Source organism: Natator depressus, chromosome 4, assembly GCF_965152275.1.
Source record: "Natator depressus isolate rNatDep1 chromosome 4, rNatDep2.hap1, whole genome shotgun sequence".
NCBI classification, from domain to species: Eukaryota; Metazoa; Chordata; order Testudines; family Cheloniidae; genus Natator; species Natator depressus.
This window is the reverse complement of record NC_134237.1, coordinates 11,958,878-11,976,088: the sequence shown is the minus strand read 5'-3', so window position 1 is coordinate 11,976,088 and position 17,211 is coordinate 11,958,878. Positions and strand designations below refer to the sequence as shown.

General features: G+C 41.8%; 1 protein-coding gene across 1 annotated transcript in view; it reads right to left on the bottom strand.

Annotated features, from left to right (window-relative positions):
- RASSF6 (Ras association domain family member 6) overlaps positions 1 to 12,921 on the bottom strand; it is a 37,982-nt gene extending 25,061 nt beyond the window's left edge. Inside the window, exons 1-3 of the mRNA XM_074950402.1 lie at positions 12,783 to 12,921; positions 7,618 to 7,781; positions 6,994 to 7,086 (exon numbers count right to left, since the gene is read on the bottom strand). Of these exons, the coding sequence (XP_074806503.1) occupies positions 6,994 to 7,067 (74 nt within the window). The 5' untranslated portion in view covers positions 7,068 to 7,086; positions 7,618 to 7,781; positions 12,783 to 12,921. The remainder of the gene's footprint in view (positions 1 to 6,993; positions 7,087 to 7,617; positions 7,782 to 12,782) is intronic.
- Positions 12,922 to 17,211: the final 4,290 nt, after the last annotated feature.

The window sequence follows — 17,211 nt, the reverse complement described above, 5'->3', positions numbered from 1 at the left end:
TAAACTTCAAGGGACTATACTGACCAACAGGCCACACAAGAATGGACTTTTGGGACAAAACAGTGTCAAGTGGTTTGCCAGAGGAATTTTTTGAAGCTGTGCCCTGAGGAAGAGACCATTGTCTGCTGATTAACTGTTCCCAGAGTCTCATGATCAAAGGCCAAAACCATATAAAGGAAAGACTTATCTATTCCTGGGGGTGGAGGAAGGAGGTACCAGTTGTGCACTAGACTGTTGTGAAATTGTAATAAACAGAAAAAACCTTTTCTCGGATTTGAAGGACTGACTCCTACCAGAGCCCTTGCTGGAATTGGGGATGATCTCCAGTAAGCTTTTTAGCATGTGTGCAGGTGCTTTTATTGTTTTTAAACATCTTCTCTGCAATGCTTTCACCTTAATAATAAATGTGCTTGCTTAGAAAGGGCTGTGGGGTAACTTGTGACTGCTGGCAATTACAGCTGCTCATAGCCTTCGGCGAGTTAGCAAAGCACAGACTCTGGTCTGTTTGCATGGTCTGGTTTGCAGGAGATAACAGTGTAGGCAGGGTACCATGCAGCCTGAAAACCTCTGATCATGAGGGTGACACACACAGGTCTCTACCCAAACGAGGGCTGAGGAGTCAGGAGTGGGTGCCTTCGAGAGCCACAGAGGGGGAATATAGGCAATGTTGCCCTGAACCATGACAGAAACAAGCAAGCAAAAAATTCCCTGTCATATGACTGATGACGACTAGGGTCAAGAATGTCTTTGACCATGCAGGTGCAGGGCCTCAAAAATATTGGAGGGTAAAATTCAGCATTTTTTTTCAGAAATATGTAGCATTTGAGCTCCTTCTGATCCTGAATGCAAGAATCTCCAAAAAGTCATGAATGAAATTTTTTTTTCATGCTTTGAAAGCTTTTAATTATGACATTTTAATCTGTGCATAATCCATCCACCTGGCAGTGGTGACTCAACAGCTGGGAGGTTGGTTGATGGGTTCCTTTCTGTAAAGGTTGCCAGTTCCTTGCTGGAGAAGGGATAAAGAAAGCGTTTAACAGCTCTGGTCTAACACTGAGGGCCATATGTGGCCCTTGATCCATGCATGCTGCAAGTCCTATAGACAGCAATGAGAACTTTAGCCATGGACTGAGGGCATTGCATGACCCTGTGGGGGTTACTTTTGAGACTGGCTCTGTATCAGGTTAAAATAGAGACTAATCCTGAAAAATCTTTACTCAACTTTTAGTCAGCGCTTGCTCAGGCAAAACACCCACTGACAGCTGTCTGTGGGAGTTGGCATAAATAAAAACTAACACCCTCATCAGGTGCAATAAACATCATCAGATGCATCATCAGGTGCATCAGTGCAATAAACAGTGTGACTAAAATTGTGCAAACCATTTGGAAATAAAGTCCTACAGGGGAACTTTGGTAGCCGATCAGATTTACTTGTCCGGTATGCTTTCTGCCTGACTGTGGGACCTTGGAAAATAGTTTAGAAGACCAAAATGGACTTGATTTAAGTGATGCTAATTTTCTTTCCTTATTAAAATATAAGGAACTTACTATATATTTGTATACACAGAGTGGTTAAGATTTTTCAAGTTGACTACAGGGAGCTGTGTGGTTAAATCACGTAACTGGCATTGATTTTCTCAACCACTGTTTTTAAGCACAGACATCCCTATGCTTGGTGGGAGGCTGGGTCTTTCAGTGAGGGCACTGAGATACTTAATGACATTTGTCATTAAAAACTGCTGAGTATGAACAGTGTTCAGATTACAGTTGGGTGAAATCATTTAGAAAATACACAAGAATTTGCTTGAAACTTCACCCTCTTTCCCCAAATCAAACCTAATCACTTAAAGGTTTGGTTTGAATACATACTCCCTCCTGTCTATTCTCGAAGCCCTTCTCCATCTCCGTGACCCCAAACGAGGCCCTTAATGCCCTCTTCTGTGAGCCCAAACAGGCTCTCCAGTCCTTAGCATGGCCCCATCATGGAGTTTTAGATATGAAGTCTTCCTCAAGCTAATGCAGGGCAGAATCCAGTCCTCAGAGTTGGGCTGTTTTTCCATTATCTATTTCAAAATCAACCCTCTTCTTGTTGAATTGTGACATTATTGATCACATTACAAAACAATGTTATGACAAGAAGTATCCATTACAAACAACAGGGTCATAGAAGCAGCAACAGGGATAACAGTGGGGGAATCTTCTCAGCATCTTAGATGTCTATATACAAACGGGGGACCATGGGGAATAAACACGGAGAACTGGACGTATAAGTCCATAAGCTAAATTCTGATTAAACTGGCATCACAGAGACTTAGTAGGATAAGTCTCATGACTGGAATATTGGTATAGAGTGGTGTAGCTTGTTCAGGAAGCACAGGCCGGCGGAAGAAGGCAGGAGGTGTTGCATTATACGTCAGCGATATATGCACTTACTCTGAGATGTAGAAGGAATTGAGAGGCAGAGCAGTTGAAAGCCCCTGGGTGAGGATAAGAGGGGGAAAAAGCAGAGGCTATGTCAAGATAGGAGTCTACTACAGACCACTAAATCAAGAGAAGTTGGCGGCGGATGAGGCATTTCTAGAACAAAACAGAAATATATCCAAGACATAAGACCTGGTGGTAATGGGGGTGTCAGAATCTCTTGATGTAGTCTTCCGAGGGATCCCAGCTTCTCCTAACTGGCCCTCTTCAGTTTGTTTTCAGTCCATGAACTCTCATCTTAAATGGAGTCTATCAGCCCTTCAACTCCAGGGCTTGCAGTCTCCTGGTTGCTTTCTCAGAGGCAGCCTGGCATAGGGCTATCACCCCTTCGCTATCTCAGGCCTTTCTGCCTCCCTCTCCGTATTCTCCCCTTTACAGCCTGTCTTGTTTTCTATATTGGTCACAGCTGTGGGTGCCTGTCTCCATGATTGGCAGTTCTGGCAGCCGTGTGGAGGTGCAATCAAGCGGATTGCCTGTGAGCGGGAGAGACTCTCCTCTCTCTTCTGCCTAGGTTCATTATGGGGTTTGTAAAACCCATTACAGGGGTTAACTACCCCAGCATCTTTTGGAAAAGTAACATGACAAAATACAAAATATCTAATAAATTCTTGGATTGTATTGGGGACAACTTTATGTTTCAGAAGGTGGAGGAAGTAACCAGGGGGACAGCCATGTTGGATTTGATTCTGCCTAACAGAGAGGAACTTGCTGTGAATCTGAAGGTAGAAGGCAATTTGGGTGAAAGTGATCATGAAAGGATAGATTTCATGATTCTAAAGAAAGGAAGGAATGGGAGCAGCGGGATGAGGACAATCAGACTTTAACAAACTCAGAGAACTGGTAGGTAAGGTCCCATGGAAAGAAAATCTAAGGAGAAAAGGAGTTCAGGAGAGCAGGCCATTCTTCAAAGAGACAACACTAAAGGTGCCAGAGGAAACACTCCTGATGCAAAGGAAAGAGAAGGAGAAGGAGAATGGTAAGAGGCCAATATGGCTCCATCAGGATCTCTTTAATGACCTGAAAATCAAAAAGGAACCCTACAAAAAGTGAAATGTGGTCAAATTGCTAAGGATGAGTACAAAAGAATAGCACAAGTATGTAGGGACAAAAAATCAGGAAGGATAAAGCACCAAATGAGTTACTCCTAGCAAGGGACATCAAATGCAATAGAAAAGGCTCATAAATACACTAGGAGCAAGAAAACGATGAAGGAAAGCATAGATTCTTCCATGGAGGGGAAGAAGAGCTAATAATGGATGGCATCAAGAAGAGTGAGGTGTTTAATGCTTATTTTTCTTCAGTCTTCACTAAAAAGATAATATTGTGTTAAGTATCTGGTCACAATTTTAACAACAAGGGGGAAGGAATGCAAGCCAAAATAGGGAAAGAACAGATTAAAGAATATTTAGATAAATTAGACATATTCAGGTTAGTAGGACTTGAATAAATGCACTCGAGGATACTGAAGGAACTAGCTGCAACAATCTCAGAAGAGTTAGCATTATCTTTGAGGACTGGAGAAGGGCAAACATAGTACCTATCTTTAAAAAGAGGAACAAATAGGACCAAGGGAACTATAGACCAGTCAGCCTTTCATACCTGGGAAGATACAGGAACAAATGATCAAACAATCAATCTGTAAGCACCTAGAGGATTATAGGATTACAAGCAATAGCCAACATGCATTTGTCAAGAACAAGTTATGCCAAACCATCTTAACTCACTTCTTTGACAAGGTTACTGGCCTAGTGAAGGAGGGAAGTAATTAGGAATTAGTGAAGGAGGGAAGTAATAGATGTTATGATCTAGATTTTAGTAAGGGTTTTTACACAGTCCCACATAACATTCTCATAGGCAAACTAGGGAAATGGGGTCTAAACTAAATTACTGTAAAGTGGGTGTACAACTGGTTGAAAGATCTTACTCAAAGAGTAGTTATCAATGGCTGGCTGTCAAACTGATGGGGCTGGGGAGAGGGAGAGGTTATCTAGTGGGGCCCATAGGTCTCTCTCCTGGGTCTGCTACTATTCAGTATTTTCATTAATGATTTGGATGATGGAGTGGAGATTATGCTTATCAAATTTGCAAGATGAGACCACCTGGGAGGGGTCAGAGGACAGAATTAGAATTCAAAACAATCTTGGCCAATTGGAGAACTGGTCTGAAATCAACAAGATGAAATTAAATAAAAACAAGTATAAAGTATGACACTTAGAAAGGAAAAATCAAATGCACAACTATAAAATGGGGGAATGACTGGATAGTGGAAGTACTTCTGAAAAGGATCTGTTGATTATAGTGGATCACAACTTAAATATGAGCCAATAATGTGATGCACTTGCAAACAAGGCTAATATTATGGCGTGTTGTATTTAAAATGCGGGAGGTAATTGTCCCACTTTACTTGGCTCCGGTGAGGACTCAGCTGGAGTGCTGTCTCCAGGTCTGGGCACCACACTTTAAGAAAGATGTGGACAAACTGGAGAGATTCCAGAGGAGAGCAACAAAAATTACAAAACGTTTAGAAAACCTGAGCTATGAGGAAAGGTTAAAAAAAACTGAGCCTATTTAGTCTTGAGAAAAAAAAGACTGAGGGGAGGCCTGATAATCTTCAAATATGTGAAGGGCTGTTACAAAAGAGGACGGTGATCCATTGTTTTCCATGTCCACTGAAGATAGGACAAGAATTGGCTTACTGGGCAGCCAGGGAGATTTTGGTTAGATATTAGGAGAAACTTTCTAACTTTAAGGATAGTTATGCACTGGAATAGGCTTCCAAGGGAGGTTGTTAAAAACCTCCAGTGATGACGATTTGACAACAGGTTAGACAAACAGCTCTCGGGGTGGACTAGGTTTACTTGGTCCTGCCTCAATGCAGGGGGCTGAACTAGATGACCTCTCAAGGTCCCTTCCAGCATGATTATGCTGGTGTTTTCTGTGGGCACCTTTAATAGGGGTGTTTATCAAGAGAAGAGAATGTGCTGTGCATGCCAGCTAGCTCATTTCACACACCCTTTTGTTCTCTCTTGATCCACCCCTTGGGCAAATTGAAGACAATGGGCTTGTGTTGTGGAACACTGTGCTGGACAGTACTGACAGAGGCATGTGTAATAACAGCAGATCCAAAGTTACCGTCATGGAAAGATACAATATGAACGTTATATCTGAAGTGGTTTTAGTCAGCAAACACTATTTTAATGCCCATTCATTTTCAAATGTTCATTTCCCTTAACGCAGAGAAACGTGCATGGTAACAGAAAGATTGAAAAACCTCTGCTTTGATCCAGGTCCCTCAGCCAGTTAATTAGGCACATGTGTATTTACAAGAAGCAAAAGGCTTTGGTTGGCTTAGTGCCTTATCGGGAGCTCGTGTGCTGTGCTCACACAAATTTAAATTGGTTAATTACTGGTGAGACCTACCGCATGGTGTCCTAAAGCAGAATTATCATAAAGGGAATGATGACTAAGCACGGAGCACATAGGTAGGTAATAATTATGTGCCATGGGTAAGGTTTGATGTCCCTGTTTACAATGAGTAGCTCCCTTGAGTAGCGCTATTGAAATCAACAGGCCCACACAGGGTAAGGTGCTACTGAACCGGAGTAAGGGGGTTTGAGTCTGGTCTGATATTTAAAAGTATAAACACTAAGGGACAGATTGTGATGGGTCTGTGCATGGGGGCATAGGGAGTGGGGGAAAAGGACAGTCACAGCCCCTGTACTTGCTTAGGGACGGCTCCCTCTGTGGGTCCCCTGGTATGTACATCATCCCAAAGGGGCTCAAAGAAAGGCAGGGAAGAGGTGGGGCAATGGACCCCATTCCTGTCACACTGGCCCACATATCAAGCCAGGTACTGCCTGGGGAGGAGGCTCTATGTCCTACAGGACAGTGCAATCTCTGCAGTTGCCTTGTGCATCAGAAAGCTCAGGGTTTAGTATAATATCAGGAAAACTTCTTGACAGCAAGATCTACCCTATGACTGTGGAACAGTCTGCCAAGGGAAACATAATGCCAGCTCCATTCCTGGAGACTTTTCAGACTTGACTGAACAAACATGTACATTTGTAGGAGGATGGAGCAGATGACCTGATAGGCCTCTGTGCATCTCTCATGTAGACAATTTGGAGAAAGATGTCTGGTCCAAGTTTTCAAAAGAGCAAGGGTTAGGCCCCCAAACCCTATAAAACCATATTTAGACCCATAAACCGGATTTCAGAGGTGCCGAGCATCCACTTCACACACACCAAAATTTAATTTATGCACCCATGTTAGAAAATGTTGGCCTCTATGTCTGTGTACAAGTCAATCAAAAAGATGAAAAGCCCAGTTCTGTAAGACCAATATGTGTGAATGCCTGTTGACTTCATTCTGTAAGTAGATTGCTAGTAGGATCAGGCTCTGAACATCTGCATTATTATTATAGACAACATTTCTCCTTTACAGAATCTAATCTTAATGAATAAGTGGAACAGATCATTACCAAGACATTAAATATTCTTACAGAAAAGTTACCTAGTAATGTACTTGTCCTCATTGATGGAAACAGCACATGGTAGATGTTGCGATTTCATAGTCACTTTCTTCATTTATTCGGATTAGATGGCACTACATAACAGGAACAGAAGTATTAATCATTGTTCATTACATCTCTCTATTTGCAATGTAGTTTCACTTAATAGATTCATAGATTTTAAGGTCAGAAGGGACCATTATGATAGTCTAGTCTGACCTCCTGCACAATGCAGGCCACAGAATCTCACCCACCCACTCCTGTAACAAACCCCTCACCTAGGTCTGAGCTATTCAAGTCCTCAAATCATGTGCTACGCTCGGAAAATTTGTTTTTGTATACTTGGTTTTTCCTAAAGTTTGGGACTTGACATTAAAATAATGTCATTTTTCCTTGATGGAACATGATATATTCTGTGCTAGCACTATAAAAGGAGGCCATTCCCACTATAGGTAGGACTATTACTATACATAGTCCATACTGTTCCTATAATATAAGGGGACTATATGTACTATGTATAGTAATACTCCCAAATACTACAGCTTACAACGGTGTTACTAATTCAAACGATTTGCAGCAACTACTCTAAAATACTTCAGTATTATTTTACAAGAGAGGCTCAATACCAGGACGAGACTAGAATCCTTGTCACAGCATAGATTAGCTTATGGACAACTGATGTAAAGTTGCCTCAGGTCACAAAGCGAAAGTGTCCTAGCAAGTAAAGCTGAACCAGGTTCCCGTGGAATTGGATGGGAAACGTAGAAATTCCAGTTGATCCAGTGGAGTCCTGTGGCACACAAAGTCAAAAAGCAGAGGTATTAAAAAGAAACCAAGGATACTCATTGCAACATTATCGATTGCTTTCCATATAGCTGTCTCGGCACTGCGTAAGCTAGACCAATGAGACTCCAACAGTGAATTCCTGGGAAGTATGATTATGGAATTTTGGCTGTTCTCAATTCATTCCACGGTATTAGAAATAAAAGGCAGGCTGAGTAGGGTGTAACTGAAGAGAATGAAGATTAAGCTTTTTCAGTGAAGTATCATTTGTCAGGCTTGTGTTGTGGTGCATGGACAAGAAGAGATAAAGTTACGAATATAAATCTCTCAAATCTCTAAGGGCTAAATTCAAAGATCCTTACCTCAGCTTTTACTCAGTCCGTATGCTGGCAAATGTCAATTGAAGCCAATTGGTGTGCATTTGTTTGAGGAATGAGTAAAAACTGAATGTCAAATGCTGCTCTCATTTATACCAGTGTGAACCTGGACCAGTTCCATTAAGATGTGTGGACAAGCTGGAGGCCACAAAGCCCAGGTCGAAGGAGGGTCTGGGTGAACCCAGCTTTACATCTGCAGTAATGGATACAATAAAAGAAGAAGTGAAGTTCAGAATGGCCAGAAATGAGAAGTGGGAAAATTAAAAATCAGAAAGACCCTGGTGCATGCCAGCCTCGAATCTCTCTCCTTTAGACAAGATTTGATCCTCTGAAGAGAGATCTTTTATAACTGGATACATTTATAGTATATAGATATCCAAAATAAAAATAAAATACATTTAAGCAAATATTAGCAAGCAAAGAGGCTTATCATCCCATTTATAGAATACCTTTATCCCATCCATCCACTACACCTTGACATACAAGAGCATCTGAGGCAGCTTGGAAAGAAAATTTGCAGTCACGAAAGCAGGAGACACCAGAGGACTGGATGGCTCTGCATACTGATCATCATCATTTTAGACCAAGAAGGTAGGGAAAGGATTCTAACAGTTGGTAAGTCTAAGAAAGCTAGTCATTAGCATGCATCATTATGTCCCCATAGATTTAAATCCTACAACTTAACCTATAAGAATAGAAGCGACTATAATTAAACAACTTTATGGGTAAAGGCATGCTAGAAACTTTCCCCCGCCAAACTCAGAGTTAAGTCACTTATCAAGAGCTCACTGAAGTCAACTGAAAGAGTCTCATTGACTTCAATGGGCATTGGATCATGCTGAGTCCAATTAAATATACCTTCTGAGAAATGAAATCTGCTCAGTGATTACTGTACAACAGAGAATGTTCTGGTGGATGACTGAAAATGGAGATCCCTAACTACAACTTTCATTATATTGTATTCTCTTCCTCAGTGTATTTGATAGGAACCATCTAATGTATTCTGAAGTAATTTACTTTGATTTAATCTGATTTATTAACTAACACTGCTAGCTAGATACTAGTTTATACCAAACGGAACCTGTGTGTCCGTCCAAATGGCTACCCCATTATTCACTGATAACAGTTAAGAGAAAATAAAGAGTCGACCATGCATAAATAACCCTTTTTCATACTTTGAGAAAATTTTATTTTTATGGTTGCATGGGTCTCTGGCTGGCCAGCAATACACAGTTAGGTTTGTCCCTTGTATGTAACAGAATGTAGCTGACCAATAAGAGCCGAGTGACACATTGCCGCTAACACCCAGCACTACAGGTAAAATTATTAAATCTAAACTATTTGCCCTAGAGTTGCTTTGTTGATCACAGAGTTAACAGATTATTTGTTATATATTAGCAGTCAGGTTATTTATTCAGTTAAGGAGTGGATCCCAAGAGCTGCAGATGGCTTCCTACACAGTGAAGAGCATCTTTTGTATGGGGGAAGATTTTTTACTGATGGCCTAATCATTCACTGCACACACACAGAGCAAAAGCCCTCCCTTGAAGACATTTGCCATGGATATGCTCAGGGGGACTCATAATAGAGCTGAATTTTGTCTCAATTTTGATATGCTGATAAAACTTTCCATCCAAATTTCAAATTTTGATGAAGGCCAAACTCAAGGCAACCGACCAACCAGTAATATTTTCACAATTTCCCCCCACATGGATGAAACTGTCAAAATTTCAAGCGACCGGGGGAGGGGGGGGGGGGAAGAAAGGGTGTGGTGAGAAGATTTTACAAAATTTTCATTACTTTTATTTCTCTGATCTGGCCAGTGCTGCTTACAATGCTCTTCTGAAACAGGTGTTTAAGTCAATCTGTTGTGTTATAGCTACATGGCGAAATAGACCTGGCAGCCCTTGTACCTCTTTTGATACACGCATTTACACTCAGATCTGGAACCCGCAAGACTTCAAGTCTCAAACCCACACGGTTCATACCAGTTCCTGTTCTCTTCTTGCCTCCAACAGGACGTGACAGTTGGGTTGTTGACTGGTTTCCATAGCAACTCGGTTGCCCAGGTCCTCCTCTCTAGGCTCTGCACATTCCTAAGGCAGGTCTGGCCTGGATCTATCTAGGCCAGACCCAGCTTTCATCTGGTCTGGCTCAGCTTTCTCAGGACACAAGTGCTGTCATGTATTAGGCAGCCAGCACCGCCCACCTCATTGCAGAACCTCCCTTGTTGCCTTACTCCAGGGAGGGCTCCGGCCTCTCCCAGTTCAGTTAGAGTGACTGATCTAGGAAACACCCCACCCTTTCCCCACACGTAGCCCAGCTCAGCTGAAACAAAAATAACCTTCCTGTGACCAATTTTATTAAAACCCAACACTACAGCTACCAAACACAGCAGCTTCTTGAGTGACTTGCATATGGGGGTTTGAAAAAACCATTAGCTGTTCCTTCTTTATGCCTATAGGTGGAACACAATATATCAGTCTTATGCCGTTTACCCTTAGATCGCACTGAAGTCAATGACAGTTGAGGGCATTCAGCACCTCACAAAAACACATGTATTATGCAGTTGCACAAATGACGATAGCATTTACCCTTGCATAAGCCTTAGTACTGCATAACTCTACAAAAGCAGCCATTGTCCTGCCGTATTCCAGTGCCTTGGTTTGTCTGTTTTCCATATCACCTCCCTTCTCCATGTTTGTCTCCTCCCCAGAAGGGCGCAAAGGGAGTTTCCAGCACCATTTGCATAATGCTGCCCTTAAGACGATTGAGTGGGAAACAGTGAGATGAGACTGTTCGCTGCAGGAAGGACAATACAAAGTTGCCAGCTCTTGTGACATTACTTTGAGTCTGGTAATATTAGGTATTATCTTTTTACAGGTTCTCCCGCTATCTAGCTGTACCTTCATCTCCTGACATATAAAGAGAGGTTGTGATGAAGAATAGGTTAAATACTGAGCTTGAGTCTTCTCTCAAACCGATTTTACTTTGGTATATTTCCACTGACTTACATGCCATTACTCCTAATTTATACCAGTGTAGGTCAGAGGAGAATCAGATATTCTTCCCTATACTAACTGAAAACATTTGGGGGAGGGGGGGTGGCAAAAACAATGCAAATTCAGGTCAACTGAAATATGTCAAATTCATGTCAAAGTTACAAATTGTTTGCCAAAAAATTCCAACAAAAATCAAAATGTTTCACTGACATTTTTAAATGAAAATGTTTTAATTTTTCAATTCAGAATGACTTTCAATATTTCCTTCAACTTCATTAAAAACAGAAAACGCAAGAAAGTTCAAAAGTGAAACTTTCATTTTTAAGTGTTTTCTTTCAAACCAAACTGAATTTGATCTTCTGATTCACCAAAAATCTCAAAAAAAAAAAAAAAAAAAAAAAATCTGGTCAACCCAAATTATTCCCTCCTCCAAAGTTTTTGGAACTCTCACCAAACCAAGACTCCTTTATTCACATAGCTTTACTGTTTGCCTCAGATTCTAGTGCAGTTCAGCCACCTACATTAGAAGGACCATTCAACAAAATGTATACCTCATAGGATGCAGGGCTTAACATTATAGATACAAGGGTGTAGGAGTGACCTTTAATCCTTTCTTTCTTTGGTTCCATGAGGTCTGGTACTTTATGGATTATTTCTTGTTTCAGTATGTATCCTGGTATTTGTTTTTGTTGATTTGGTTTTATTTAATATTTGTGGATGTAAATGTGTTATGTAAAAAGCAATCCACTTTTCATCAGCATAAAATGGATTTTATCTGCTTTTATACTGTTCTGTGATGCTGTAAGTTAGGTGTAGCGTCCTGAGCACCCAACATAGATTGTGTTTTGAAGGACCTTATTTCTTCCCAGTGCCTCAATAGTACTGATGGAAAATAAAATTCATTCCTATGATGTGTTATTTTGCATAAGTTTGGACAACCTGAAAGACGACAAAAAAACCCACCATAACTGTTTCAGTGCATAACACAGGGCCAGACTCACCGGTCTGATAAACACAGGTTAACTGGCTGAATAAGTCAGGTATTACAGCTAGCTTGGGCCACTGTAGCAGTGCAAAGCACCTCAAGTTTACTGACGAATGTGGCCCAATAGCTCTAGTGTCAGACAGAAAGGGATAGAACTATAAGCATGCCTTGTCCTATTTGCCTCAGTAAACATTATACACGGGGCTTTAATAAAAGGCTTACGTGAGCTAGTCTGTTCTAATAATGGATGACTGACATTTATGCAGAGGAAGCATTTTTTATGGATTCCTGCTACCAGGGAAAAGTAAGGTCAAAGTGACCTTTGAAAATATAGTTGTAATAGCATTAATGAAAAATAACAGAGACACCTCACCAGAGACTTATGGCTTCTGTTTAGCTACAAGACAGGTACAAAACACTTTCCTCTGCCTATCCTGAATTGCAGGGACTACCTTTAAGTATGAGCGTCATCTTATAAAAGATCGTTTCTGAAGGTGAGCACTAACATGTCTCCTTTGCTCTAGTACACTAACTAGCTGAAAGGAATTTGACACGCAGTCTCTACAATGCCGCAATACCAATCACTTACTGACACTGCACATTGAACAGAAAGCAGAAGTGCGGCTCCAGCTAAACTCACTTACCTGTATGTGTGATCAAAACCAGCTGAAAAGTAACAGAGGAGTTTCACGTGCCTTTTTATTGAGCCCCGGACGAAGCATGACAGCACTGTACTCTACCTGACAGATGCCTCCAACAGTTTTATGCAAGAGTCCAGGGAGCTGTTAATTGTTACTTTGCTCAACAAGCAGGGAAGTGTTGGAAACACGAGACACTCCCTGTACCTTGGTGCCTGTTGGGAGTGTTTGCTTTCCTTTCTATGAGCAGCTGATAGGAGCACTCCCTACTCAGGGTTACACACCTAAGGGAAGTGGATTGACTATTCTTGTTAACACTTTAATCGCTGATTTTATGGTGGAAGGCAAACTGTTGATGCTAACTAGCTATTTACTGGCCAGATGCATCCTAAAAACATTCACCACCTGTTTTCAGTGCAGAGTAGAGCAGAAGAATTACTTCTTGTGTCTTGCTTACAACACTCCTAATACATCCCAGAATGATGTTTGCTTTTTTTTGTAACAGCGTTACACTGTTGACTCACATTTAGCTTGTGATCCACTACGACCCCCAGATCCCTTTCCGCAGTACTCCTTCCTAGGCAGGCATTTCCCAGTTTGTATATGTGCAACTGATTGTTCCTTCCTAAGTGGAATACTTTGCATTTGTCCTTATTGAATTTCATCCTGTTTACTTCAGACCATTTCTCCAGTTTGTCCAGATCATTTTGAATTTTAATCTTAACCCCTCCCAGCTTGATATTGTCCACAAACTTTATGAGTGTATTGTCTATGCCATTACCTAAATCATTGATGAAGATATTGAACTGACCCAGAACCGACCCCTGTGGGACCCCACTCGTTATGTCCTTCCACCATAACTGTGTACCACTGATAACTACTCTCTGGGAACGATTTTCCAACCAGTTATGCACCCACCTTGTAGTAGCTCCATCTAGGTTGTATTTCCCTAGTTTGTTTATGAGAGGGTCATGCGAGACAGTATCAAAAGCCTTACTAACGTCAAGATATAGACAGTATAAAAAAAAACTTATGGGTTTAGATTTCAAGCTACTCAAAAGTCACATGTGCTTAGATCCAGAGTTTTAGTGCAGGTTTACACTACAGCTTAAGACTCATGAACATTTCAATGCTCTGCGAGACAGAATGAGGAAAGGGATAACATTCACACTCATGCCTGTGAACTGAAGTGAAGATACAAGCAACCAATGATTCTAAGTGGGTCACCCAGTTGAAAACCTGAAGCACACTTACCATTTTTACAGTCCAGTTTTTGCCTGGACCTTTTTTTGGTGGTTCGGGGGTGGGGGGGTGATTCTGGAAAAAGAATATTTAAAATTTAGGGCCAGGTCCTGAATCAGCATAGCTTCACTGCCATCAATGGAGTTACATCAATATACACCAGCTGAGGTAGACCGTTTTGGAGCAATCTCAAATGCCCATAAAATAAAATAAATAATAATAAATCCTCAAATCGCTTAATATACACAGGGTCACCTGGAAAATCTTTTATTTTAACTATTTTTGTGGTTCGGTAAATGCAAAATTGTTCTAACCAGAAAGAGAAAAAGTTCTGTTGCCTGGCTGACCTGATCTTGGCTCAGGTTTGTTTGTATCTTTTGTTTCTACTGTGGAACCCCCACTCCCAGCTATGGCCTAATTCTGATCTCACTTGCTTTAAAGCCAAACATGAATAATGCCACTGAAACAACACTGAAGATCAGAAATAGGCAACACCCTGGAAATAAAAAAAACCCACCAGCTTTAAATTAGAACACATAGGAACACAAGAACCACCATACTGGGTCAGACTAGGGGTCCATCAAGCCCACTATCCTGCCTCCTACAGTGGCCAGCCCCAGAGTTTCAGGGGGAGCATAGAGAACAGGGCAGTTTTTGGAGAGATCCACCCCTTTCTTCCCCTTCCCAGGTCCTGGCAGTCAGAGGTAGAGGGTCACCCCAAGCACGGGGTTGTATCCCTGACCATTTTGGCTAATTGCCATTGATGGACCTATCATCCATGAACGTACCCAGTTCTTTTTTTGAACTCTGTTTTACTTTTAGTCATCACGACATACCATGGCAATGAGTTCCACAGGTTAATTATGTGTTGTGTGCAAAAGTACTTCCTATCATTTTTATTGTGGGAGACCCGTGGGTTTTTGTATTGCAGGAAAGAGTAAACAAGAGTAAAAGAGTCTCTTTATTCACTTTTTCCTTACCATTCATGATTTTATAGAACTCTATCATATCTGCCCCCTTAATTATCTCTTTTCTGAGCTGAAGAGCCCTAATCTTTTTAGTCTCTCCACATATGGAAGCCGTGCCCTATCTTGGATCATAAGTTGTGGCTGCAAAAGGGGAGAGATGAGGAAAGATACTATGCTTTCATGCAGTGGATCTGCATGCCCCCCAAGCCTGCTTTATAGTTATATCAAACAAAAGGAGGGAGTTTAGTTATGCTGCATCCTTCTTTTGTTACTACAAGACAGGAGTTATTGTGGAAGGTGCAGGGCGTATGTGTGTACAGACACTAAGCTACATAGCGGATTACTTAAAAAATAAAGTCCTTATTTGGTCTAAATACGCCTAGCTTAGCTTAAGTCGGTGGAGCTACATCAATTTATACCAGCTGAGGATCTGGCCCAGTGTCACTGGCAAATAGATCACTAGAGCAGTGAATGAAATTTGGGAGAATTGGAAGAAACAAGAGGGATTCACACTCAAATACTGTATTGGAAAGCCAGAACGAATGAATGAACGTGCCCTAGGAAGATGAAGCAGGCAGCCTGGGATTTGGTGTAGCTTGTTTGCAAAGATATGCTACTATAAGTACATAATGCATCACCTTAAGACAGATTTTTCCTCTCAAAGATTTCTGCTGAGAAGGGAACTACTCAAAGAACAACATTTTATTAAACAGCTATTTGAAGAATCCCAGATACCTGCAGTATCCAGATCAGGTCCAGATCCAAATCTAAGAAAGACAAATTATAGAATCAGATCCTCACCTGATTGTAAGTGCTATAGCTCCTTTGAAGTTAATTTACATTAGCTGAGGATCAGTCCATAATTTTTTTCCCCCCTTGGGGGCACCATGGGGGTTCTTCTGTTGACATCTGCAAGAAGACAAGGAATTAAAAACAACTGGCTTAACCATATAACTCCTCTCAATCTTTAACCAGATTTTTGCAGTTGCTCTGCAGTGCCTCATTTTCATAGACAGCAGCAATGGGGTAGAGTCTGCCTTGTAGCCACAGCCCTTGGTTCAGGATGGTGCTGAGCTACATTGGCCCAGGGGGAGAACAAGGAGGCAGAATGTTGCCCTGACTGCTGGGCACACAGAGCATGCACATCCACTAACCATACTCTTACTTGCCCACATTCTGGTGTCCATCTGTTCTCACCAGTGTAACGGGATCATGGCCCCACCTCCTTCCCAGTCCTCTTTGGGGAATTATTAGGAAGAGTGAGGGAGTGTCCCTAGACTACAAGGCCCTTTTATAAAGGTTGGCAAGACTCCTTCCATCCCCACTGTGCATCTGCATAAGGCCCAGACACAATCAGACTCTCTCTGGCTAACATTAAGAGCAGCAGCAGTTTAACAGCAGACACAGGAGAGGTGACCAAGCTCATGGATTAATTCCATTTGATAGAACATCTTCCTCTCCCAATCAGCCGCACTTCCTGTTGCGTATGAGTTGTGGAGTGGGTTTAACAAATATGTACACAAAATTTAATTGTCCTTTTGGAGTAACACCTAGGCGCGCTTTCCCACCCCCATAACGAAATGGGACACTATAGCCAGGCTCCTTTCTTCTTACAGAGCTGCAGGAACAGTCAGAAGCATGTTGCTCTTTCATGGCTATTCACACTGACACCCAGTTATGTAGCAAAGTACTTCTGGTTGTTAGACTGGTTTATGGCAGGATGGGGATGGATTGATGACCTCTCACCCTATGGCCCGCCTTGTGGGTGTCTTCACTGCAGCTGGGAATGAGCCTTCCAGCCTGGGTAGACAGATTTGCACTAGCAGGGCTTGAGCTAGCACACTAAAAATAGCAGTGTAGACATTGCAGCTTGGGCTGGAGCTCAGGATCGCAGGCCCAGGGAGTGAGTGGGTTTGAGAGCCTGAGCTGCAACTCCACATGCTATTTTCAGTGTGCTAGCACGTCGACCTGTGCTGAGAAGGCTGCTCCTAGCAGGAGCATCGACATACCCACATTTCACGTCCCTTCCCTTGAGCAGCCTAATGGCTGGCAACATGTAGCTCTGAAAAGCTTGACTTTGATTTGGAGGCCTACACCAGAGATTAACAACCCTTACAGTTAGAAAGTTTTTCCTAATACCTAACCTAAATCTCCCTTGCTGTAGAGTACGCCCATTACTTCTTATCCTACTTACAGTTAACAATTGATCACAGTCCTCTTTATAG